General features: G+C 40.3%; 2 protein-coding genes across 2 annotated transcripts in view; one reads left to right on the top strand and one right to left on the bottom strand.

The window, feature by feature from the left end:
• The window catches only part of NTAN1 (N-terminal asparagine amidase), a 20,207-nt gene extending 13,099 nt beyond the window's left edge, over positions 1 to 7,108 (top strand). The window contains exons 5-10 of the mRNA XM_007956475.2: positions 404 to 477; positions 2,165 to 2,218; positions 2,759 to 2,812; positions 4,021 to 4,118; positions 6,393 to 6,506; positions 6,929 to 7,108. Of these exons, the coding sequence (XP_007954666.1) occupies positions 404 to 477; positions 2,165 to 2,218; positions 2,759 to 2,812; positions 4,021 to 4,118; positions 6,393 to 6,506; positions 6,929 to 7,108 (574 nt within the window). The remainder of the gene's footprint in view (positions 1 to 403; positions 478 to 2,164; positions 2,219 to 2,758; positions 2,813 to 4,020; positions 4,119 to 6,392; positions 6,507 to 6,928) is intronic.
• A 2,280-nt stretch (positions 7,109 to 9,388) lies between these two features.
• Positions 9,389 to 26,779, bottom strand: part of PDXDC1 (pyridoxal dependent decarboxylase domain containing 1) — a 76,939-nt gene continuing 59,548 nt past the window's right edge. Inside the window, exons 11-20 of the mRNA XM_007956474.2 lie at positions 20,609 to 20,672; positions 19,189 to 19,277; positions 17,830 to 17,935; positions 13,605 to 13,776; positions 12,841 to 12,959; positions 12,433 to 12,554; positions 11,402 to 11,494; positions 11,220 to 11,316; positions 10,160 to 10,264; positions 9,389 to 9,642 (exon numbers count right to left, since the gene is read on the bottom strand). Of these exons, the coding sequence (XP_007954665.1) occupies positions 9,389 to 9,642; positions 10,160 to 10,264; positions 11,220 to 11,316; positions 11,402 to 11,494; positions 12,433 to 12,554; positions 12,841 to 12,959; positions 13,605 to 13,776; positions 17,830 to 17,935; positions 19,189 to 19,277; positions 20,609 to 20,672 (1,221 nt within the window). The remainder of the gene's footprint in view (positions 9,643 to 10,159; positions 10,265 to 11,219; positions 11,317 to 11,401; positions 11,495 to 12,432; positions 12,555 to 12,840; positions 12,960 to 13,604; positions 13,777 to 17,829; positions 17,936 to 19,188; positions 19,278 to 20,608; positions 20,673 to 26,779) is intronic.

Below are 26,779 nucleotides of genomic sequence, written 5' to 3'. Positions count from 1 at the left end.
GGGCGTCCCTGAGTTGTCTCTCCTCACCTGTAATCCTGGGGCCTCTCTTAGGCAGGGACATTTAAGAGGCTTCTGGAGGTATCCTGCTTTGGGTGGGTACATAATGGGGTAGAATCATATTCTAGAGAAGAGTGTCACCCTCCGCATTGAGGCATCACATTTGTGCTAAGATACAGAACTACCCATGGCACCTGGGTAGGGTCCCCAGAAGTTTGTCTCTGGCCTTGGCATCTTCACCCATTTGCCTTGTGTGCCCCACAGTGACCTTTCTGTGTAGGCCACAACATGAGAAAAGCTGGGAGACACTGCTGTAGAGCAAGGGTGACAGAAGCTGCGAACCAGCATTCAAAGTGCAGCCAATGTGCTGTGCTGGCGTCTGACCAGCATCCCCTCTCTTTGCCAGACTGGAAGTGCACCTCGTGGGCGGCTTCAGGGATGACAGGCAATTGTCACAAAAACTTACTCATCAACTTCTCAGTAAGTTCACTTTTCCCTCTCACATTTGATTAAAATGTTCCCGTATTTTTTCTTGGATAAAAATCCCAATTAATACAAAACTAAGAAGAGCATACCTACTTGAGGCAATGTAAGAAACACGACTGCTCAGTTCAGAATCTTAACATAAGGATTGAGTGGCATAGAGCTAAATCTCTAGGGGCTCATGAGGATGGAACAAGAATGTCTTTTAAGTTAGCAAGTGATCCATGCTGAAACAATAAATGCCCTGAATTATGTAAAATCGAACCACCCTCCCAGCAGGAATGTGCATTTGAATCTACTACAGGAAATGAACACTGATATCGTTCTTTCCCTGTTAAATTAGCAACTAGTTTCTAAGAGGGGAAAAAAAAAGTGCTCAGTGTTAACCACAGTGCAGTGAAGCAGGCATAACACACAGGGCCAGAGTATCAGTTGGTGTAACTTGTCAAGAAAGTAATTTGGCAATGTGGTTTAGGTCTTAAAAAGGTTCATATCTTTTAACCCAGTAATTCCCCTTCTAGAAATCTGTTCTAGAAGTATGAGCACAGATATTTATGCCCAAAGATGAGCCATCCAAATCCCACTGCCATTGAGTCAGTTCTGACTCATTTGTTGTTATGTGCTGTCGAGTCGGACCCAACTCATAAGAAACCCCCCCTTGGGTTTCTGAAGCAGTATCACTACGGCAGTAGATTGCCCAACCTCCCTTCATAGCAACCCTATAGGACACAGTTGAACCGCCCCCATGGAGTTTCCAAGGCTGTAAATCTATGTGGATGCAGACTGCCCCAGTTTTCTCCCACAGGGCAGCTGGTGAGTTCAAACCACCAATCTTGTGATTAACACCCAAATACTTTAATCACTGTGCCACTAGAGCTCCTTCAAAGATGAGCAGTAGAGTATTATTTATAATAGGAAACTAATACTCCCTATCAGTAGGGGAATAGTTACATAGTCATTAAAATAATACTTTCGAAGAGGTAACACTAGAAAACGCACATGTACAAACAAATCAGGAAATTGAATTGTCTACATGGTATGAGTGTATATACAATTGTCTCTGGTGTGAGTGGAGCTGTGCATAGAAAAACAGAAGAAAATACGCTGCATTTTAATTGTGCTGGGATTGTGAACATTAAAAACCTACTTCTTCATACTTTTCTGTATTTCCCAAATTTTTTACAGTGACAGAAACCCAAGGAGGGGTCGCTATGAGTCGGATCCGACTCGGCAGCGCGTAGTTGTTGTTGTTGTTATTTGCCATCAAGTCGGACCCGACTCATAGCGACCCCTCCTTGGGTTTCCTTGGCAGTATCACTATGGAAGTAGATTGCCCAGCCTTCCTTCCGACAGTGCGTAGTAGTAGTGTAGTAATTTTTTATAGCTCTTACAATCGGGGAGAAAAATCTTACTTAGGAAAAGGGTAATGAATCTTAATTCTGTAATGAATCTGTTTATCCCCCGAAACTTTCCCATTTCCTTTGGCTTTGAATCTAAGAACGTGTCTATGACTTGGCTGGCAGTCAGGGTTCTGAGGTCAGTGCATATGGGCTTGGCCAGGCCTGTGGCTGAAAGGATAGATTACTGAGCTAGCTTTGTCCCTCTGTTCCTCTTGACTTACTAAATGTATGTTCTGCTAATTAAAGGAAGTTTTTTGACATCAGTTTTAAATTTCTTATTGTAGGTGAATTTGACAGACAAGAAGATGACATTCACTTAGTGACATTATGTGTGACAGGTAAATTCTACCACCTTTCCCAAAGCAAAGCAGTAGGTTTCAGGAATGTTTGCCATCTCCCTTAAAGCAGGATCAGGCATCAGGACCTCTGAGGTGGAACAGACACAATATATTGATGCTTTGCTGACTTTTGTGCGGGCTTTTCCCATCTACTGGAATGGCCTTACCCTATGAGCTGCCTGTCCAAATCCTATTCAACTTCAGTTCAGTTGCTGACCTGCCTCAAGGGCAACTTACCTTTCTCCTTCCTTAGGACTTTCAGAAGCCGCCTTTATTCCTGGGAAGCAGAAGGGACTGGATCTCAACGTGGAGTTACCACCATGCATAGCAGCTTGCACTAATTCTGGAAGAGGCAGTTTGACAATATAAATCTCATTATCCTGAGACCCAGCAGGGAGACCAGCACATAGTCTCATTTACTTTGCTTGTTTTCTCCCTTTGCAGTAGAGGTTTTTTCTTGATCTTTGTTATACAAAAGGAAAACAGTTGTTTAATTATTACTTAAAAACTGTATCTAAAATTTTGTTTCTTATTTGTTAGAATTAAATGATCGGGAAGAAAATAAAAACCATTTTCCAGTAATTTATGGCATTGGTAAGTGTTTATTTGGGGATTGGAGGCTTGGTTACACAGTGTGACAAGGCAGGCACAGGTGAAAGTGATTTAGCAAAATCATGAACCCCACTGCTACAGATTTAAGTTCAAATCTTAGGTCCTCTCTGTATTTGCTGAGACCTTGGGTACATGGCTTAACTTCTCTAACCTTTGTGTATAAAATAATGTCTACATGCTAAAGCCAAGAAGAGAAAACAAGGTAGTAACTATAAAGCACAGACCGTACTTCCACTTCAGGTGTCAGCAGGTCCTCTGCGTCCCCTCTGGAGGCCAACCAAGTGTGCGTTTCTCTGGCCAGTGCTCAGGAAGCAGAGAGGGCAGAACGTTTTAATCTTTTAATACCCAGGGAACTAACTAAGATTTGGATTGAAAACAAAGATCTTAAAAAGGAATGTATAAAACCATCAGGCTAAAAGAACACCTACGACCATCCACCATCCTGTGACAGCCACTAGGACTCCTGAGGCTGCACCTGCTCAGGGGTCATGTTATTTAGCTGAGTGGTGGGTACCTACGTATTCATTATTTTATCCTCTAATGCTGTGTATGTCTGGAATAAACTCAAAACTCACTGCCATGGAGTCAAACCTGACTCACAGTGACCCCTCCTTGGGTTTCCGAGGTGATATCACTACGGAAGTAGATTGCCCAACCTTCCTTCCAAGGAATGGCAAGTGGGTTTGAACTGCCAGCCTTCTGGTTAGCAGTCAAATGCCCTTAGGCACTACGCCACCAGAGTGCCTATGTCTGGAATACCAAGTAGTAAAAATTAAGAACAGCAAAAACAGTAGACTTTGCCACGATCCAGGCCACCCTTTTAATCCCCAGCCATATACAACGTATTGGGTCACAGGGCTTGGCCCACACCTGCTTGAAGAGAATGAGCACCAGGAAGGGTGAGCTGCCCGTGTGAGGAGCAGCTCTGCACAAAGACTTCCCTAACAACAGCCCAGCTCAGGCCTCAGCTCTTCTCAGTGAGATACCTGAAAGGTCACATTTTCTCCTCCTGGAAGGGGCGGGGAGCTCCAGTAATTTTGTTTTCAGTAATCTTGTTTGATTTCCATTCTTCTCTTTGAGGGAGACTTACTTTATCCATATTGTCTTTTATGAATGGTGGTAGAAATGTAAGGCTATGCAAATTTCTTATTGTAGTCTTCTGCCAATTCAAAGCCTGTCATCCCTTACAGCTGTCAACATTAAAACTGCAGAGATTTATAGAGCCTCCTTTCAAGATCGAGGTCCGGAGGAGGAACTACGTGCTGCGCGAGCTTTGACGGGAGGACCAGTGAGTTTGAAATCATCTTTGTGTTAAGGGGTTGGGTAGGCGGGGGGTTGGGGGGGAATGACATCAAACTCCAAAGCTTCAAGGTTTGATAGCCCTTAGAAATGAGCTTATGTCTGCTTGTTTGAAGCTGCAAATTACCAGGGACCACCACACACACACACACACACACAGACAAATAAGAAGAAGAATAATGAGTGTCTCAAGACTCCTGATCTCTGCCTTAAAGGTGTAGGAAAATGCATGTGTGAACCCATGGAATCCAGATCCAAATAGAATGAACCTCCGCATCCAGATCCAAATAGAATGAACCCCCGCATCCAGATCCAAATAGAATGAACCCCATTTACTTGTTTAAAGTAAAGAGACCAGGAAGAGGTGGGAAGGGGTTTTCCCCACTGCATGTGGGATCATGCATTCCTCTGGACCAAGTCACTGAACAACCAATTTGCTTGAATGATTTAGTTAACCTAAAAAAGCATGAAATTAATTTAAAACTCTAATTTCCTTAAGGTTTTTTTTTTTTTTTAATTTTTTATTGTGATTTGGGTGGAAGTTTACAGAGCAAATTCTTTCCATACAGTTCACATGCACGTTGTCTCATGACATTGACTACAATTTACTCCAATGCAACAGCTCTCCTCCCACTTCCTCCTGATAGTTACCTCTTTCCTGTGTCTATCCCTCCATGCACTCCTGCTCCCTGTGCATAAACAGCCCTTCCTTCTCCCATGATTGATTTCTGCAAGGAGTATATCTACCTCAGGGAAATGTTCAGCTCATATGCCTGCCTTTTGTTTGACTGGAAGCCACAGGTGTGGGTTCAGTTCCAGACCTGAAAGGCAGCTAAGGACCATATAGTCTCACTGGTTCCACCAGGCTCTATTGGACCAGCAAACCTGGTCCCATTCCCCACCTGCCAAATGATTTTGAGCTTTGTTCCACACTGTTCTCCCTCTCTATCCAGGATTTCCTATATAGATACCCCTCTGAGTGGCTGACATTGGTAGCTGGGCACCATCTGGTTCTTCTGGTCTCATAGTCGTATAGGCTGAGGATCGCATGGTGTACCAGTTGCTAGTACTAATTGTTTCCATGAATCTTTGGTTTTCTTCATTTTTCTTTGCTCTGGACGAGGAGAGACCCATTATTGCATCTAGGTGGCTGCTTGCAAGCTTTTAAGATCCCAGTTGCTACTCGCCAAAGTAGGAGGTGGAATAATGTTTTGTGTAGTATGTTATACCAGTTGAACTTGGTGTCCCCTGTGACTACAGTCCTGAGCCCACAGGTTTAACTACTCGGTACCTCTGGGTAGCTGGCTGTTACCAAGAAGTGACTACCACCTTGTCCCTTGTCAGCTCTACTATACACTTAACGTGCTTTTTAAAGAAAAAAAAAAATTTCAAAAGCTAGAAATAGAAATCAGAAATTGTTTTTTTTAAGATACTTACATGTCTTTTGAGAATGGGTGAAAGAATTCTCTAAAAATGCTCAAAGTGTGAAAAATAGAAATTGTATTCAGAAAGAATGCACCTAAAAGAATACTCATTTAGTAAATGGTGACATTTTCCTTGAAAAAACAAATCCAGAGTGATTCGTTTTGCCATCCCTTTAACATTGTTAGGATTCTTTTTGTAGTTTCTCAAGTAGCATAAGAACCTTAATTTAGTTAATATTCAAAAGGATGTATTTGAGTCTCAAAAAACTAAAAGTGAACATTGCTGGTAAGGTTGAAAATACCATTGACTAATGTGGGAATTCAAACGATTGATTAGTCATTTCACAAATTAGTTTTTTATAAACTGGTTTATCCCACCTTTTGATGGGGTAACAGTCATGTGTACGTATAAGTTGCAAGGTAATTATTTGCTGAGGTATAAATGAGGCAGTGTTTTAGGTAGCAATGAGGGGCATGTACTTTAGTCAGACACATCAGGGTTTGATACCCAGCTCTCATGTTACCTGGACAAGGGACCTTGGGCACTGTGCCTTATCGTTCCGCGTCTCAGGTTTTAACCAAAATGAGGAAAATGTCATCTTCCTGCAGGACTGTCATAGGACTAAACAAAATAATGCATTACCCATAAAGTGCCGTACCAGACACCTGCAAGTGTTCACTTAAGTGGCAGCTTTAGTTATTATGTGAGACAAGATTATTAAGAAGCCTATTATGCAGATAAATGCCTTAAATAATACACAACACTGGAGTGTGCATTAAGGTTGGGTTTGAGAAGTTAAAACATCTCTTAAATTTTATCCTTGAAATGTTCTTTTTAGATGATTAGCATTTATGATGCAAAGACAGAACAACTTCGCATAGGACCATACTCCTGGATGCCATTTCCACATGTGGATTTCTGGTTGCAGCAAGATGATAAGCAAATACTAGAGGTGAGAATTTACAGTTGGGCAAGTCTTAACTCCTGAGACCCTGGTCTGTTCATCTGTAAGAAAAAAAAGGATTTAGGCTAGATAATAGCTACTTTTCCTTTAACAAACCATATTTCTTTTTAGGATGCCATTGGCAGACCCCATTTTTTTTTATCAGTTAGGGATAAGAAGTAATGTCTTGGTTAGAAGTCTGCAGGTGAAGCAGTGAGCAACCGTTTTTTTTTTCCCCCCATTAACCTAGCATCTCATTTCTTAAGTAATTTTATACTTAATATACGTACATAATGCATCCATATAGTATTCCAAGAATATCCTGCTCAATGTTTAAAAAGGACACAAAGATACTTTATTTGACAACTATATCAAAGTAAGGAAATAGAGTGTAGTTGCTCTTCTCTCATGCCCATAATCTTATATTCCAGAACCTTTCCACTTCACCTCTGGCCGAGCCCCCCCACTTTGTTGAACATATCAGATCTACATTGATGTTTTTAAAAAAATACCCATCTCCAACTAACACACTGTTTCCTGGAAATAAAGCTCTACTCTACAAAAAAAATGAAGATGGCTTATGGGAAAAGAGCTCTTCTCCACAAAGCTAAAACCAGGAATTACCAAAGAAAGCAACTTTTTGGCCTGACAGAGATCACTGGTGGGGGTTGGAAGAATCTGAACTTGGAATCTACACCCATTGAGTCTTATGTCTCCTTACTCAGTGTCTTTCAAATGACTTTCAAAATAAAATGTTATTTTGGCAAAGGCATTTGTTTATATTATTTTTTCCATTATTAAAAAGTTGTTGTAAAGAAGCTACCTGTCTCCCTGTTCTGTAAAGCAGTTGTTTTAGATACTTCCTTCAGTAAGTATTTCTACTTAAAAGTTAAATTTGTGGACAAAGTAAAAATTATTGTAAGAAAAACAGTATTTAAAACAGTAAAATTCTGTGAGAATTTATACATCTCACAGATTTTTTTTTAGCCCCAAAATAGATGATTAGAAGAAGTTTCAACTAAAGTATTTCTAGATAAATGAGATGAAAGGGTCAGAAAAAGAAAAAGAATTGATCTTTGCCGTTTTTCAATATACCTTGAAGTAGATCATCTATTATGAGGGTAAATTTCATCTCTGAGAGTTATGTAAAACCACTGATAAATCTGTTCTTTTAGCTATAAGGTCACTGAAATGCCTTAATTGTGGTTATCATGTAAACTACATTTTAGAAACCTTTTTCTAAAGTTGCTGTCTAAAAGGAAGTCAGATGGAAACACGTAGAAAAGTTCATGAAGTCACAACGACCAAATAATAGTAAAGATTTATGAACTGAACTCACGAGTAACAATTTCAAGAACCTTTATTGAAACCAACAATCAAATAGTATGTCAAGGGTGAATTTTGTTTCAGCAAAACCAATTAAACAATTTCAAATATAAAAACATTTAAAAATTAATCGTTAGAAGTGATAATTTACCCTCCCCCATTTTATCTGTTATACTTCATTGCACCAAATAAAAAGGAAGACTTGTTTAATCATATGCACCAAAACAATAGGAAAAGCTACTCTTTGATGAGTGCCAAATGTCAATAATCACATCAAATCTGTGTGTAATTATAGGCTTAATGTGGTCTAACTAAGGCTTCCAATGCTATAATCCACACACCAGTGTGAAATTCCCCACCATCTTCAAATCTCCCCTAGCTTAACTAGACTGGACTAAAAAGGCACAGGGGCCATTATTTATGATAAAGTGATGCAGTACTTCTGCAAAAGTAGAAATGGGCAGTAATTAAGAGCTTGCTTCCAATTACTTCATTAATAGTCTGGCTTGATCAGCCTAAGAAAGACTATGTTTCTGGTTCTTGTTTCTGAGTAGGCCCAAAGGGGTGAGCTGCTAATGCAACAGAAGCTACAAAAGCTTCATAAACTTGAGATAGATCAAAGATACATTTATTTTAGAATTTATACCTAACCTAGGTGCTACACAGTGTATTTAATATTAGGCTTTTGAGGGTAGCAGCTATCAGGTTTTTGGTTATTAAACATAGAAATGAGCACAGTCTGTACTTGGGTGCCAATTTAAAAGCTTTACCAGTATTTAAAAATAGACATATACATCTATACGGTCAAGGAGAGACTTTTACAGTTGAGTCTTTTAATTTGTTTACAAATTGTACAGAAGTGGAGAAGTAGATCTGTGGCAGAGGAAAGTCACTCAAAGAAGTGTCGTCCAGTCTAGCCTTCTTGATAACCCTGCCACCATCTGAGTGGATACAGCTCTTACTAAGTCTCCAGGAAAAATATCAGCTGAGAATGGCAGGAGAGGGCTTCTGATACTCTTTATTTACAATCCTATAAAGCCCATTCTCCATTAAGCCAAACACAATCCAGCTGTATACTGCAACTCGATCCAACTAAACACCAAAACAAAACAAAAAAAAAAACAGGTGGCAAAAAAATGTCTCTCCTCTGCAGAATTTCAGCAGAGAACCCCAAGGTTCTAAAGAAGTTGTTTTATCAGAAAGTTACTAAGTGCAACCTAATAACTTACACTTCCGTTCAGACAGAAAAGAGCAAGTGTTTCAAGTGGCAGGCACTTGAAATTGAGTGTTTTTTATGAATAAAAAGTGTGTATGGTAATTTAGCAGGGAAAGGGTATTACTACTGCTGGGTAGAACAGAAACAATAGCTGTTGGATGTTCTACATACACACAAAATTAAACATACCGACAGCTCACTTAGAAAGCCTGGCTTTCAGGCATATGTTTGTGCAAAAATCCATTAAGCACAAATAACAGTAATTCCTACTGTATTAGGATGTGGCACAGTTCACATTTTCAATATAACTTCATCTTCTCTGCAACAACAGTACAGTCTCAAAACACTTTTATCTTAAGCTCTCCTGTTCTACCTGCGGGCAGTCATCTTTTCGGTCCTGGTCCTTCTGGAGGACCTCAGTCTGGCCTACTTCCTGAGGGCCTGGAGCCCCTAGGTGCTGCTCAGGGCTGTTAGCCTCTGGGGTGTCTTGCTCTGGCTCAGTTGTCAGTCGCTCCATCTTTTCCAAGTCTTCAATGTGACTGACTGAGCTTGTCTCACTCACTGCATCTGAGCCTCTTAGAGACCTTTGAAAAGGCTTCTGGCCTAGAAGAAAGATAAGATGAACAGCACTGAATGCTCCATAAGAAACACGTCTGCAACAAAAGCTCTCTGCTGTGAGCAACTGCTTTGTTAAACTCTAACTGCTACAGCAGAAACCCCTAAAGTCCTCTGAAGCCTTTCAGGAGATGAGAAATGAGCACTGATTGGTGGCACTCACGTCCCAAGGCTGAAAACTTCTGAGGTAACCTCAAGAAAAGCTCAAAGTTCAGGACAGTAACCACCACATGAAACATGATTTAATCTCTCAAGACCCTAATTTCCCCCTTGGAGTACATGAAGTTTCTTCAATGCTAAATCCCTCAGCTACTGAAATGGTTACTTAAAGAAACAGTGATAGTTGGTTCAAAATGAAGAGGAATAGGACTTGGGGTTAAAGAACCAAAAAAACAAAGGAATGCAACTGACAGCAAACTTGGTGAAAATAGTTACATAATGCAAAAATCTATTTCCCAAGAGAAATACAACTGATTGTTTTTCCCCTCTATGTTCATTAATATACCTGGAAGTCTTTGTTTAGTGCGAGTGCCTGAGGGGGTCGGGGGCGGTGTTACTCCGGTACCTTGTACTTTGGAGACATATGTGTGTTCTGTGGATTCCAGAGAGCCTGCCAGGAAAAGAAAGAAGTGGGGTAGGCAGTAGCTTTTGGCCCAGGGTGCCCTCACTCCACCTTGTTACCTGATAAACTTCTTCCAGCCACTCAGTTCCTAAGATGTGCCATGTGCCAGGTAGCAGAGACGGCCATCTCAGCTATGCTTGGGAATTCTCGCCCTGCTCAGCTGCTCTATCCTTCCACCCCCAAGGACGTGAGTACACCTGGAGACACGCACCCAGGAGTGTGGCACAGCATGCCTGGGGAGCGAGGCCTAACTGGGAACTGTACTTTAGCAAGAAGACATGGATGCCTCTTTGCTGAAGGTCTGGCCAATCGAAAATCAGAAACTTTTTCTCTCTCCTATGACAGTGTAGTCATTGTTTCCTGGGGAAGGAACTTCAAGTTTAGGAAATTATTTCCTTGGTAGAACACCAAAGAAAGGAGGAATCATGCAGTTTAATATCTCTGAATTCCAGCAACTGTTAATATTACTTGCAGGTTGCCGGGTGTGAAATAAAACATCCCAGTGCTCATGCAATCTTAAAAGCAGCCCTTTGAGGCAAAACCCCGAACCAAAACACCTAAGACACACTGTCTTGAGGATGTGAACAGCTAAATGAATGTATTGCTTGTGGATTCAAGTAAGATAAGTCTCCTTGCTGTAGGGAATATTGTTGTTATGTGCCGTCAAGTCAGACCTGACTCACAGCAACCCCTCCTTGGGTTTCTGAGGCGGTACCACTATGGAAGTAGATCGCCCAGCCTTCCTTCCCATTGTAGGGAATGCGTGTCTGCTTTTGTACCATTTCAGCAGTCAGGGTGAGAGAAGGGAGCAAACACATCTTGTTTCCCTAAGTTCCTGGCACAGTGATAAGGAATGAAACTGTAAAAGGCTTCTTGGCATTAGGAGTTTGGGGACATTTGGTCAAAATTCACTGTTAAATGAGATCTGGGCCAGTCTAGTTACCTGCTGTTAAGTTAAAAGTTCTTCCTTTTTGTGAAGCTTGCAATGGAGAAAACCAATTCAACACGGATCCTACTACGGGGATCTGCCGCAACACTCCCTGTAAAACATAACCATTGTTCAAGGCCACCTTGTTGAGATGCTTCCAGCTAATGCTAGTTCGGAAGTCCAGTCTGTAGACTCACCTCTTCCAGAAGTCGTTCCTCATTTGCCTTCTGCAGTTGAACTTGAGCTTCCTGAATTCCTTTCCGAACAACTTCAGTCATGTTTTCCAGAAGCTGTGTGAAAATCAAGACAGACATTAATCATCTAAATTTCTTGCCTGGAGTCTAGAACTATTAATACAGCACTGGGGACCTTTCTCAAAAGCATGTCAGTAAATTATATTGTCCATTTTTGAAATGCTCGAGGAGGCCTGGGTAGGCATACTTCGATGACCAGCCTCATTCGTTAGGGAACAGAGAGGAGAAGAATAATTATACTTATGATCTGAACACCCTATCAATAGAAAATAGCTATTTTTACCTGCTCAGCACTCATGGAAATGAAGCCAGAATAGAGTTGGGTCTGAAAGGAACTTGAAGAAGTCAGCCCAAGAATGAATAAACCTGGCTCATTCTGCCACATTTTAAGCTTTCTCCTCTTCCCCAGCTCTACCAAAAATTAATATAATGACCTGTTTCTGACTCTTACACTAGTCTTGCTGTGGTACTTTTCTCATCTGAGTGATTTCTATTGAATCAAATGTCTGATTTGAAGAATATGCTCTAAGTCTTCGGGCCTTGCTGTCCATGCTGACTGGCTGACAGAAGCAGGTCTTTTATTGCTGAGAAGCTACATTACTTGAAATGCCTGTCTCATCTTTCTGGCTCCAGCTCCAATCAGGAAGTCTTCCCTGACCTCGTCAGGCAGGGCTGACTATGTCTTCCTTTAAAACTCAGCTACCCCTAACTTCTCTTTGACAGCATTTATGGTATTGCTTGGTAACATGTATCCTTCCCCCCACTAGCTTGTGAGTTTATTGAAGGCAAAGACTGTGTCAAATCTACCTTCTGCTCCTAATGTCTGGCACAATGCCTAGCTCACAAGAAGAATGTGAAATTTGGGGGGCAAAGAATGAATGAACAGATGTCTCCAAGGGCAGCTTCTTCCTTCATGACCCAGCTAGGCTGGGAAAGCTCAGAAAAGGAATGAAACATTGATGAGTCTTACAGACCCTTGAGTTTTCCTCAATTTCTCTGGCTATGACTGCAATGGTCTCCACTAGTTCAGAAACATCTACATCGTCACTCGCCATGCCAATGTAAATACAGCTCTTCATACTTCTATACTCGGGGCCTGCAAAGAAGAAACAACAGACTCAGTTCCCAAATCCTCTGTCATGCGACAGGCACAGGCCCATTTTCCTGCACAACAATATGACAGTGCAGAGAAAAATGGTTCTCATAAGAAGAGAGGAAACCTCTGAGAGGCTACAGATAGGGATGGGAGATGTCTAACTCTAGGAAGAACTCCACCTCTACCCAGAATGAAAAGAGTTTTCTCCAAAGAGAGAAAACCCATTTAAGCTGATGAGAAAATGTCCTTCCAAAAGTCACTGCTGACTTATAAAAGTAGTAGTTACCCATTTTAAATGTAAGATCAGATTCCAGTTCATTTAACTTTTTCAGGAGTCCAGCATGGATTTTTTCTCCTTCAGGATCTGACTTCAAACTGCTTTTATCATCATTAGCATGTTCATACCTATGGAAAATATCAAACAACAGTATCTCAATCTACAAAGATCTAATGTCTCTTCAGACATACAATAGGTGGAAAAGAAGAATGGGAAACAAGACAAATGGGCAATGAAGCCACCGATGGTGTCTCAAGATCTAACATATTCAAGAATATCGCAAGGAAAGCCTAAGTCTTTATTTAGGCCCATAAAATTCAGAAAGAAGTAAGGTCTGGAAGTCTCATCATTTGCAACATTAAAGGTAAAGGAGCCTTGTCTCTTCCTTGAAGGAAATGGGAAGCAGCCATGGATGGACTTTACAGAAAACTAGAGAAGACAGGGAGTTTTCTCTTGTCAGGAAACTGAGTTCTTTTTCTTACTGATTTGTCAGTTACATCTCCTCTTAGTAACTTAAGAGTTGGTACAAAAGGACATGACATACAGTGCCTCCTACCTCAAGGAGCCATATGCTGAGTACAATGGTGGGCCAACTCACTTGCTGCACTGTGCTTTTATAAATGCCCAGGAAATCTAGATGCATTTTCATTAGACATATATACTGTGACTCCACATGACCATACTGGATTTCTAAGCTTATTTACAAAATGATTCATCTATATTCTGTACAAAGCAAAGGGAAATTATAATCCTGTGGCAAATGGAAACTTTACCTGACAACCCCAATTCCAGGCCAGTTAGGGTCATCCACATATAAGAGGCCTGCTGTTCCTTCCACTTCCTGCTTGAACTCTTCTCTCAGCTGTAGTGTATAGGTCAGGACTGGCAGCTTGCTTTTTATGCAGGCTACAAGCTGATCCACATCCTCGCTTCGAGTTCCTAAAACTGAAAGTGTTCACAAATGTTATGAGAAATGCTTAAGGAAACAAATGGCAAATGAGAATGGCCAAGGTTCTCACTTCTGCTATCAGGGCAAAAGCTCTAAGGGCATCCAATTAGCTGCAGCTGAAAAGCTTAAAAAAACAAAACTGCTCAACCCAGACACATAAGAATTAGATGTTAAAAATTAACACAGCAGGCTGCTCCAGGTATTAAGACAGTATTTTCTTACACAGAAGACAGGATCCGCCCCTCTTATTTAATACATAGTGAAACAATCTCATTTATGAATCTGCTACAGTCAGGTTATAAACATGTCACAGGCCAAACACAAAAAGGCAACCACAATGATTCTCTCTTGATATTCATATGACTGAAAGAAAGAGAAGTACTTTGGTGGGTTTGTGGCAGGAGGGGCAGGATAATGAGTCCCAAGTATCTATTTCTGCAGGTCGGAGCTGAGGAAGTCTCAAGGCTTTTGGGACAGAACAGGCCTGGCAACATGGCTACTCTCTTGCTTCCTTCAATTCAAACACTATATATGATTTTATTGTTGCTGTTGTTATGCGCCATCGTGTCGGACCCAACTCATAGCGACCCCTCCTTGGGTTTCCGAGGCAGTATCACTACAGAAGTAGATTGCCCAACTGTCCTTTTGAGGAGTGGCTGGTGGGTTTGAACCACCAGCCTTCTGGTTAGCAGTTAAGTGCTTTAGGCTGTTAGGTGCTGTCGAGTCATTTCTGACTTATAGCAACCCTATGCACAGCAGAACAAAACACCGCCCAATCCCGCAGCAGCTCCATGATCCTTGCTATACGTGGGCCCATCGTCACAGCCACCGTGTCAACCCATCTTGTTGAAGGCCTTCCCCTCTTTCGTCGATCCTCCACCTTACCAAGCATGATATCCTTCTTCAAGGAATGGTCCCTTCTGACAACATGACCAAAGTAGGTGAGACGAAGTCTCGCCATTCTTGCTTCCAAGGAGCATTTCAGCTGCACTTCCTCCAGGACAGATGTTAGTTCTTTTAGCAGTCCATGGTATGTTCAGTATTTTTCACCAGCACCACAACTCAAAAGCATCACGTCTTCTTCAGTCTTCCATTTATTCATTGTCCAGCTCTCACATGCACATGAGGTGACTGAAAATATCACTGCTTATATGTCAGGTGCACCTTAGTCCTCAAGGAGACATCCTTGCTCCTTGGCACTTGAAAGAGGTCCTTTATAGCCGGCTTGCTCAGTGCTATGCATCATCTGATGTCCTGACTGCTGCTTCCATTGGTGTCGACTGTAGAACCAAGCAATGTGAATTCTTTGATAACCTTGATCTATTCTCCATTTTTTGTGATGCTGCTTATTGGTCCAGTTGTGAGGATTTTTGTTTTCTTTATATTAAAGATGTAATCCATACTGCAGACTGTACTCTTCAATCTTCATCAGTAAGTGCCTCAGGTCATCCTCATTTTCAGCAAAGTTGTGTCATCAGCATATCACAGATTGGTAATGATTCTTCCTCCAATCCTGAAGCCATGTTTTTCTTCATATAGTCCAACTTCTCAGATTATTTGCTCAGCATATAGACTGAATAAGTACGGGGAAAGGATACATCCCTGACGCACTCCCTTCTTGATTTTAAACCATGCAGTGTCCCCTGGTTCTGTTTGAATGACAGCCTCCTGGTCAATGTACAGGTTCTTCATGAGTACAATCAAGTGTGCAGGAATTCCCATTCTTCTCAATGTTATCCATAATTTGTCATGATCCACACAATCAAATGCCTTTGCATAGTCAATAAAACACAAGTAGACATCTTTCTGGTATTCTTTGCCTTGAGCCAAGATCCATCTGACAACAGCTATGATATCCCTTGTTCCACATCCTCTTCTGAATCCAGCTTGAACCTCTGGAAGTTCTCTGTCAATATACTTCTGCAAACGTTTTTGAATTATCTTCAGTAAGATCTTACTTGTGTGCGAAATTAATAATATTGTTCGATAATTTCCACATTCTGTGGGATCACCTTTTTTGGAATGGGTACAAATATGGATCTCTTCCAGTCAGCTAGCCAGGTAGCTGTTTTCCAAATTTCTTGGCATAATCGAGTGAGTGCCTCCAGTGGGGCATCTGTTTATTGAAATATCTCGGTGGGTATTCCATCAATTCCTGGAGCCTTGTTCTTCGCCAATTCCTTCATTGCAGCTTTGACTTCCTCCTTCAGTACCATTGGTTCTAGATCATATGCCACCTCATGAAATGGATGAAGATCGACCAGTTCTTTTTGGTACAGTGACTCTGTGTATTCTTTCCATCTTCTTTTGATGTTTCAAACTGCATCATTCAATATTTTGCCCATAGAATCTTTCATTATTGCAACTCGAGGCTTAAATTTTTCCCTCAGTTCTTTCAGCTTGAGAAATGCCAAGTGTGTTCTTCCCTTTTGGTTTTCTAACTCCAAGTCTTTGCACATTTCATTATAGTAATTGGCTTTGTCTTCTCGAGCTGCTCTGAAATCTTCGATTCAGCTCTTTAATCTTGTCATTTCTTCCATTTGCTTTAGCTACTCTCCGCTCAAGGGCAAGTTTCAGAGTTTCTTCTGTGGCACTAGGCTACCTCCATATATGTTGCCACAGGGTGTTCCTCAGCCTCTTTTGAGAGATGAGGCCTTTGCAGTGAGGCAGGGAAGGTAAGGCCACACCGCACAGCAGGAGCAGATTTTTTTCCAAAAATGTTGAAACCACCTAAAATTTTCCGAAAATGTTTAAATCATCTTATAAAAAAGCACAACTGAATTTTTACCTTTTCTTTTTTTCTGCTTATATTTAAGTGCTTAGTATGTACTCAGCATTACACATACATGATCTTATTTCACTTTCACATCATGACCATGAAGTATTAGTAATGTACATTTTTTAAGAGTGGAACAAGTATGGAGATGAAGAAACTTGCTCAAGGTCCCATGATTATAAAGTGACTGAGTGTAAACATGTACCCAGGATCTTCAGTAATAAAAGTCCATGTAAAAGCTACATTGCCTTCTTAAATGTCTCAAACAGTGGTTTCTTAACCTTCACTGACCTGTTAGAATCACTGAGGAGGCATTTAAAAATACAGATGCCCAGGCTACAAGCCAAATCAGTTACATCTGGATCTCTAGGTGGAGCCCAGCCAAAGGTAGTTATAAAGCCCCTTAAGTGTTTCTAGAGGAGTTCTGGTGGCGTAATGCCTAATGCACTTGACTGCTAACCAGAAGGCTGGCAGTTCAAACCCACCAGCCACTCCTCGGAAAGAAGGTTGGGCAATCTACTTCCGTAGTGACACCACCTCGGAAACCCAAGGAGGGGTTGTTATGAGTCGGATCTGACTCGATGGCAGTGCATTTGGTTTTTGGTTTCGAAGTGTTTCTAATGTGCCATCAGGACTGAGAATCACTGAGAGAAAACTAAGGGTCATAAGCTATCAAAACATAGGAATTTAACTGACTTCAGAAGTCTGATTCTGTTTCTAAGAAGTTACACTAGAAGGTAAATCTGTATTCCGCACAAAAGAAAAGAAAAAGCTCCTCTAAAAAAGAGGCCGGGGAAGATTACCCAATAAGCAAGGTAAGGACTTGTACTTATTTACTAATCTGTAGTGGACAATGTCAAATAGGTTTCACCACATCTTTGATGATCACATGTGGTGAAACACATGTGAAACTCTTCACTACAGCCGTTTACCTTGCTTACAGGGTTCTCTATCCCTGTAAGGGATTGTAAACTTGAAAAGAGGCTTTGATTCTATAGCAAGGTGCTGTGGGGTTGATTGAGACAGATGCCAACCATAGAAGCATAATCTTTGATGTGGTAAAAACATGTAAAATTGTTCACTATAGATTGGTAAGTAAACACAAGTAAGCCCGTGCTTACCTGCTTATTAGGTACCTGCCCCTCACAATAGGAGAGCAAAATACCATAAGGGGAAGTTCATCAATCCCAACAGTCTGGTCTTTAATAGTCTTGTAATTGCTCTCACCAAAACAGAAGTGCCCCAAAGGAATGAAATTCACTGAGACAGTTACCTGCTGCTGTCATCAGAGGGCTGAACCGCACACACATTCCCTCTGCTTCCAGGTCCATGACAGTGAGGCCACTTGTGGGCACCAGCTGCTTCAGCTGTTCTCCTAGCTGCAGAAAAAAGGGCGGGTGAACATGCTCCAGCACCAAGGGAGGGATTCTGCCCTCATCCAGTCAGCACCAGACCAAAGAGGCTCAGGGAGGGCACATTTCCTTTCATCTTTTGATTGTCTTTGACTACTTAGGCAGTTTGTATTTTAAAACAGTAAATTTTATATATTTTTTCTCACTTAAAAAAAAAAAGTTCTAGGATATACAGGTAAACTAAAATAACAAATTAAAAATTATCCATATTGCACCACTCAGAAATACCCACTGTTGACATTTTGGTACACTGCGTTCTGGGTCTTTTCTCTATGGTGGTAGTAGGTGTGTGTGTGTGTGGGGGGGGGTAGTGTATGTGGGGTGTGTGTGTGTGTGTGTGTGTGTGTATTTCATGGTTAAAAATTGGGAGATTCTACCCACTCACTGTCTGGGAGCTCTGATAGCATAGTGCCTAAGGCACTTGACTGCTAATCAGAAGTCTGGTGGTTCAAACCCACCAGCCACTCCTCGGAAGGAAGGTTGGGCAATCTACTTCCATAGTGATACTGCCTCGGAAACCCAAGGAGGGGTCCCTATGAGTCGGGTCTGACTCGACGGCACGTAACAACAGCAACAGCACTCACTGTCTACTTACCTTATTTTCACATGAATTTATGATGATCATTCTCTTTTGCCTTAAATATTCTGCTACATGTCTTTAGCAACTGTTTTGAACTCCAATGTATTGAGGTACCCTAACTTATTCACCACATCCCATGGGTTGGGTATATCTAAAGTTTTGCTAAGATTAATACTGTTATTGTAATGTTGTTTACAACACCGATGATTAATTCTTTAGACCAAAATCCTCCAGGTACAGTTCTAGAGGCTGCTGACACATGATGCCTCAGATCCACACTGCAGGCTGCCAAAGATGGTCAGGGGACTGTGGCTTATGTGCCTTCTGATACTGCTACAGAACGCTCACCAGAGCTCCAAAGCACTGCATTGTGGTAACCATTTTGCATATTGTTTTATAGCCTTACACAACAGCAAGGAATCGGTCACATATGCACACTGAGGTAACTAAACTGAAAGGACTTGCCAGAAGTCACACAGGGTGTGAGGTAGTTATGTAAAAAGGGAATCCCAGAACTTATCACCTTCACAGATAGGCATTTCCTGATTTCCCACACATGCTTTATCCAAAACCATGGTTCTGATGGTCAAGTGACAATATTCTGAATGTAAAAAAAAAGGCAGACAACTGCCATCCTTACCCAGCGATTCAGTGCATCACAGGAGTGCCTCTCCTGGCCGACTGTTGAAGGAGCCACATTGGGCACTGGTACAGCTTTAGGCCCTGGATCTGACCCCAGAACACAAAAAGGGGATCACTCCTAGAAACACAGCTCACCAAAACAAATACTCCTCCAATACCATTTCACTTAAATCCCAGTATTAACCTAAGAGAATATTCTCAAACATTAATGAAAAAAATATACCTGACAGGGCTTAATGTTTTTTTTTTTCTCATGAAAAATATAATACTCGAATACACTCACACAAACAGAATTCCTAATTTCATCTAAAAAAGTTTTCTCTTTCAATGTATTTCAAGAGAAAATCAAAGTATAAATTTATAAGTTAACAACTAATCTACCAGGCATGATGCCAGATAGATCAGAATACTCAATAGATATGCAAATAGAGTTTCACAACAGATTTATTCCTTCACTCTTTGAATGGCTCAAATGCCAACTCATGCCAGACACTGTGCTAGGTCCTTGGGACAGACTGTAAGGCAGACAAGGTTTTAGTCATCTTGGAGTTTACATTTTAGTTGAGGAAAGAGACAGTAAAAGAAGAAATAAAATCACTCTATATTGTTCTTAGTGCCATAAAAGAAAGTAGGTGTTCTGATACTTTAGACATGACAGATAGGAAGGCAGATGGACATTTAGTTGAGACCTAAAAGGTAAGAAGGAACCAGATATAAGGAGAGCTAGGGAAATACGTTTGAGGCAAATAACAAAAAGCCTTGCACTTAGAGCAGGAACTCAGAGATGATCAGTCTGACAAAAACACAATGGCCAAGAGGGAGAATGGCAAAAGATGATGCCAAAAAGGAAGGCAAGGACTAGCACTAGGGTATGGTAAAGAGCAAAAATAATAGATACTCAAGCATTCTAAGCAGGGAAGGGAAATCATTTGGCTTCTACTTGAACACGTTCATTTCATTCTGACTACCATGTGGAGAATGGCTGGGATGAGGGTGTGTGGAACATTTGGAACCAAGAGATCAGTTGAGAGGTGACTGTGGTCAGGTTGGGGAAAATAATGGTGGCTTCAATTAGGTTGACAGCATTTGAAACAGTCTTTAAAAAAGATTCCTGGCTCTGACCTATTGAATAACAAAATATGGGCCCAAGAATTGACAATTTCAAGTGACTCTGAGTTATTCCAGCACCAGTCCAGAAACTGGCATATGTGAACCACTGGCTTAATCATACGAAAGCATCAGTAAAATACTAAGGTATTTAGTCTGAGGCACTTATGAAAATTGTTCAATTTTTCTCAAATGATGACTGAAGATTTTGGTAATAATAAAAATATTCTGGACTATGTAACTTGAGATGTCTTCACATTCAAAGCCTTTAAACAAAACACACAAAGAATTATCTTTTTAAAGTCACTTACCTAAGCCTGGTAATTCCTGGAAAAATCTGAATACCACTACTGGGGAACTGAGCTCATCTTCCACCTGAAAAATGGAAATCTGATATTACCAAGTAACATAAGAAATTCCTCACACAGTGAGTTTGAAAAACAGATGCTATATTTTTGTTAATGAATGCATAAAAAAGTCCAAAGTTAATTTCAGTTGCTAGAAAAACAAAAATCAAGGATTTAGTAAAATTCTTAGAAATAACTATGAACCAGTCGCAGAGTAGGAGCTCTGGTGGCATAGTGCCTAAGGCATTTAAGGCATTTGACTACTAACCAGAAGCCTGGTGGTTCAAACCTACCAGCCACTTCTTGGTAGGAAGGCTGGGCAATCTATTTCCATAGTGATACCTCCTTGGAAACCCAAGGAGGGGTTGCCAGGAGTCAGATCCGACCTGACAGCAGTGCGCTGTATTGTTTAGTCTCAGAGTACACTGTTGAATTATAAGATCAATTTAAAACTTTATAGTGATACATTGAAACTAAAGATGGAGGATACTTTAATAATAATGTATAAACATAGGGCTGCTAATTGAAAGGTTACCCAATGGCTCTATAGGAGAATTACCTGGTGATCTGCTCCCATAAAGATTATAGCCTAGAAAACCCTACGGGGCAGTTCTACTCCATCACATTGGGTCACTGAGTTGAAAACTGACTCAACAGCACCCAACAACAATGTAAAAGGATCAAAGGTGGCAATAAAAAGGGAAAATAAAATTGTGCTAGAGGGCTAATGCTTTCAGGAATCCCAGAAATTATGCTGACCCAATTAGTCAACCCAAGAAGGACTGACTAGAACTTTTAATACTCATAGGGAAAAAAAAAAAAAGAATACTTTCCTCTCAACTTATTAAACTCACAGGATGTGGTTTTTGCTGGATATAGATAATCACAATCTAGAAGTGAATTTTCTAAATGACTGAAGCAGTACTTATAGTCAGGATGGGCATCAGACAATTTCATTAATGGATTTCATAAACAGATGAAAATATTTTTTGCATTAAGATCATCAAGCACTAAGTTCATGTTTTCCACTGAACAAATGAACAGTCAGCCATCAATTCCACCATGAGATCAAGACATAAAGGGAGGAGCAATGCCCCTGACATAGTAATGTTTTTTGGGGAGGGGTGGGGTGGGGGCTACATCTCAGGAAGCAGATCTCTAAGCAGTCAACAATTCTAGTATTAAAATTCCAGTCACAGATGTAAGACTGTTTCAAGGCTCTGAGTGTAATGACTCAGTAGGGCCACAACAGGAAAGCTAACTTGGAGAAACATGAATTAGTTAGCTCAAGAGCTTCTCTACTAACTTTTCAAAGGACAGTGTGTATGTGGTTCTTATACTCAAATCTGCCAATTATTTATTAAGCCAGTTGCTGTGCTAAATTCTTCTCACATCTAATATTTCCTTTAACTTCCAAATAAACAAATCTACTAACTTTTGGGAGCTCTGGTAGTATAGTGCCTAAGGCACTTGACTGCTAACCAGAAGGCTGGCAGTTCAAACCCACCAGCCACTCCTCAGAAGGAAGGTTGAGCAATCTACTTCTGTAGTGATACTGCCTCAGAAACCCAAGGAGAGGTCACTATGAGTCAGGTCTGACACTGTGGCACATAACAACAACAACTAATACTTTTAAAGTTACAGGGTTATAATACTGAAACAGAATGAAATAAGCCCAACAAGGAAGTAGTAAAAAAAAAAAAAGAGCAACAAAAATCTCTACCCATTCCCCCCAGTCTTGGTTAGGATAAGTCAGAAGGATACATACAGAGATTATATCTTGTTTTCTTTTTTCCTTTGAGCTCAGTGGTCTCAAATGTTAGTGTGCATAAGAAATACTGTATTGTTAGGTACTGTTGAGTCAATCTGCAACTCAAAGTAACCGTATGGGACAAAGAAGAACTGCCCCAGAGGGGCAGCAGGCTGTAATACTTATGGGAGTAGATTAAGAGGTCTTTTTCTTGCTGAGTGGCTGTGTGGGTTCGAATCCCCACTTGGTCCGGAGTCAAGTACCTAACTGTTGTGCCACTAGGGCTCCTTAAGAAATACTGTATAAGCTGCTAGATAGAGATTTCTGGTTCTAGCAACATGGTAGACTGAGCTAATACTGAACTTTCAATTCTAAATACCTGAAGGTTGGATGAAATATAACCAATAACCAAAAAAAGTTTAAACTTTTGCTAGGCTCACAAAAAAGCAAATTCCAGAAAGGAAGAAAAAAACATAAAGACTGGAAAATGTATACACTTAGGTGCACAAGCTGGGTGAGATGAGCATACATGGGACCTGGAACTTGGTTTTAATGGCTAGAATCTTAGGTTTTAAAGCCTATGGGAGGTGGAAGGCGGCAGAAGACAAAGACAGGATCCTTAAAGAACACATCCTATGAATCGAGGGATACAAAATTGCATCCACTGCCTAGTAAGAAAGTTTAACTCTGCCTGAGGCTCTAGATAGGAAGAAAAACTCTCATGAGAATCAAAATGCCAGGTGCGCATTCCACCTGGATTTGATGCCTTATTTGGCGAGAGACTCCCAAAGCTGTGCAACTAATATAAATAAATGGACCTACATCAGTGGTTAAGCAGAAGAGCAAACACATGAAAAACTGAATATCACCCTCCTCAAAAATGACTGGGTAATCACAGCAAAAGCAGTGATCAGAGGGCAATTTATAGCAATAAATGCACACATCAAAAAAAGAAAAAAGAACAAAACTCAACACCTTAACCCAACATCTCCAATGATTAGAAAAAGAGCAGCAAAAAAAGCCTACAGTCACAAGAAAAGAAATAATAAAGATTCGAGCAGAAATAAATGAAACAGAAAATAGAAAGACAATAGAAAAAAAATCAGCACTAGAAGTTGGTTCATTGAAAAGATTAATAAAATTGACAAACCACTGGCAAACATAATAAAGGAAAAGAAGAAGATGTAAATAACACAAATAAGAAATAAAAGGGGGACGTCACAAAATAATCAACAGAAATAAAGAGAGTAATATCAGGATGCTGTGAAGAACTGTACTCCCAACAAATTTGAAACTCTACAAGAAATGCACAGATTTCTACAAACACACTGTTGTTTTTATGTTGTTACGTGCCGTCGAGTCGGCCCCAACTCATAGCAACCCCTCCTTGGATTTCCAAGGCAGTATCAAACACACTATTTACCTAAAAACTAACAGACTGAGGTAGAAAACTCGAACAGACCCATAACAAAAGAAGAAATTCAACAGGTCATAAAAAAATTACCGACAAAAAAAAAAGTTCTGGCCTAGAATTTCACTGGAGAATTCCACCAATCATTCAGAGAAGGGCTGACACCAATCCTATTCACACTATTTCAGAACACAGAAAATGATGGAATCCTCCCAAATTCATTTTATGAAGCAAGCATAACCCCGATACCAAAACTAGGCAAGGAGACCATTAGAAATGAAAACTACAAACCAATATCCCTCATGAATATAGATTCAAAGGTCTTCCACAAAATCATAGCCAACAGACACCAACAACATACTCCCCCCCCAAAAAAAAACCATCATGACTAAATGAGATTCATACCAGGTATGCAAGGATAGTTGAACATTAGAAAAACAATCAATGAAATACATCACATAACTAAAACAAAGGAAAAGAATCACATGATCATGTCAACAGATGCAGAAAAGGCATTTGTTAAAATCCAACACCCATTCTTGATAAAAACTCTCAGAAAAATAGGAATAGAAGGGAAATTTCTCAACATAATAAAGGTCACACACGCGAAACCAACAGCCAACATTATTCTCAATGGAACCATTTCCCTTGGAACAGGAACCAGGTAAGGATGCCCTCTATCACCACTTCTATTCAACAGTGTATTGGAAGTCCTAGCCAGGGCAATAAGGCAAGAAAGGGAAATCAAAGGCATCCAAACTGGTATGGTAGATGATATTTGCAGATGATATTGTCCTTACATAGAAAACCCAAGAGACTCAGCAAGAAAACTATTGGAGCTTACTAAAAGATTTAGAATAGTGGCAGGATACAAGATCAACATACAAAAACCAGCTAGATTTCTCTACATCAGCAAAGAGATCTCTGAAAAGGAAGTCAATACCACTTACAATAGCTACCAAAAAGATAAGATACCTGGGAATAAATCTATAAAAGATCTATACAAAGAAAGCTACAAAACACTACTTCAAGAAACTATAAGAGATCTACATAAATGGAAGAATATACGATGCTCATGGTCAGGAAGATTGAACACTGTGAAAACGTCCATATGACCCAAAGCAATCTATACATTCAACACAATCCCAATCCAGATTACATCATTCTTCAAGGACATGGAAAAACCAATCATTCATTTTATATGGAAAGGAAAGAGACCTCGGATAAGCAAAGCACTAGTAGGAGGCTTCACACTCCCAAATCTCCAAAGTTACTATACAGCCACTGTTGTCAGAACAGCCTGGTATTGGTACAATGACAGGTACATGGATCAGTGGAACAGAACTGAGAACCCAGAAATAGATCCATCGACCTATGGTCAGCTCATCTTGACAAAGGGCTGAAATCCATTAAATGGGGACAAGATAGTCTCTTTCACAAATGGTGCTAGCAAAATTGGATATTCATTTGCAGAAAAATGAAACAAGATCCGCACCTCACATCATACACAAAAACTAATTCCAGATGGATTAAAGACTTATTGAGTATAACCTAGGATACACAAACAGCAGAAGATAAACTAGATGATTGGGACCTTCTGAAAATTAAATTTTTATGCACTTCCAAAGACTTCTCTGAAAGAGTAAAAAGAGAACCTACAGATTGGGAAATGACATTCAGCAATGACATATTGGACAAAGAACTTCTCTGTGAAATTTATAGAAAACTCTAAGACCTCAACAACAAAAAGACAAACAATCCAATTTAAAAATGGGCAGAAGATATGAAAAGATATTTCACCAGAGAAGATATTCAGGTAGCCAACACATAATGAAGAAATGTTCACAATCATTAGCCATTATAGAGATGCAATCAAAACAACCATGAGATATCATCTCATCCCAGCATTAATAGCAAAGTTCAACAGGACGGAAAATAAAAAATGCTGGCAAGGATGCGGAGAGATTGTGACTCTTATACACTGCTGGTGGGACTATAAAATGATACAATCACTGTGGAAAGCGGTATTGCAATTCCTTAAAAAGTTGGAAACAGAAATACCATTTGATCCAGTAATCCCATTACTAGGTATAGATCCTAAAGAAGTGAGAGCCAGGACAAGAACAGATATATGCACACCCATGTTCATCACAGCACTATTCACAACAGCAAAGAGATGGAAACAACCTAAGTGCCCATCAACCAAGGAATGGATAAACAAACGGTGGCACATACACATAATGGAATACTATGCAACCCTAAAGAATGCAGAATCTGCAAAACACCACATAATGTGGATGAACTTGGAGGACATTATGCTGAGTGAAGCAAGTGAATCACAGAAGGATAAATATAGTATTTATCATTACTGAAATAAGTCAAGGAAAGGTTTACACATGGAAGGTAACTTTCTTTGTTGGTTACCACAGATGGGAGGGGAGGGAAGGCTAAATTCCTAGATATGCTGGGGGGGGATATATATATAATGTATAATAATATATGTATATATTATAATAATATATGTATATCACTCTAAATGATCAAAAAAAAAAAAAAAAAAAAACCAGAAAACAACAAATGCTGGCAAGGTTGTAGGGGAATGAGAACTCATACAGTGCTGGAGAGACTGTAAAAGGATACAACATGGAAAACAGTATGGTATTTCCTGAAAAAGCTAGAATTTTTTTTTTTTTAATTTTTACTGTGATTTGGCTCAAAATTTATAGAGCAAATTCACTTTCCATACAGCAGCTCACACACACTTGTCTCATGACACTGACTATCATTTCCCACAATCCAATAGCTCCCCTCCCACTTCCATCCCATAATTACCTCTTCCCTGTGTCCTTCCCTCCCTTGCATCCTGCCCCAGAGCTGTCTCCCTGTGTATACATAGCCCTTCTATTCTCCCATGATTGATCTCTCCAAGGAGTGTATTGAACTAATGTAAATGTTCAGCCCATTTGCCTGTCTT

The sequence above is a fragment of the Orycteropus afer genome, unplaced genomic scaffold, assembly GCF_000298275.1.
Source record: "Orycteropus afer afer isolate SDZICR_OR568_19922 unplaced genomic scaffold, OryAfe1.0 scaffold00623, whole genome shotgun sequence".
Taxonomy (NCBI): Eukaryota; Metazoa; Chordata; class Mammalia; order Tubulidentata; family Orycteropodidae; genus Orycteropus; species Orycteropus afer.
This window is presented reverse-complemented; position numbering and strand designations above follow the sequence as displayed.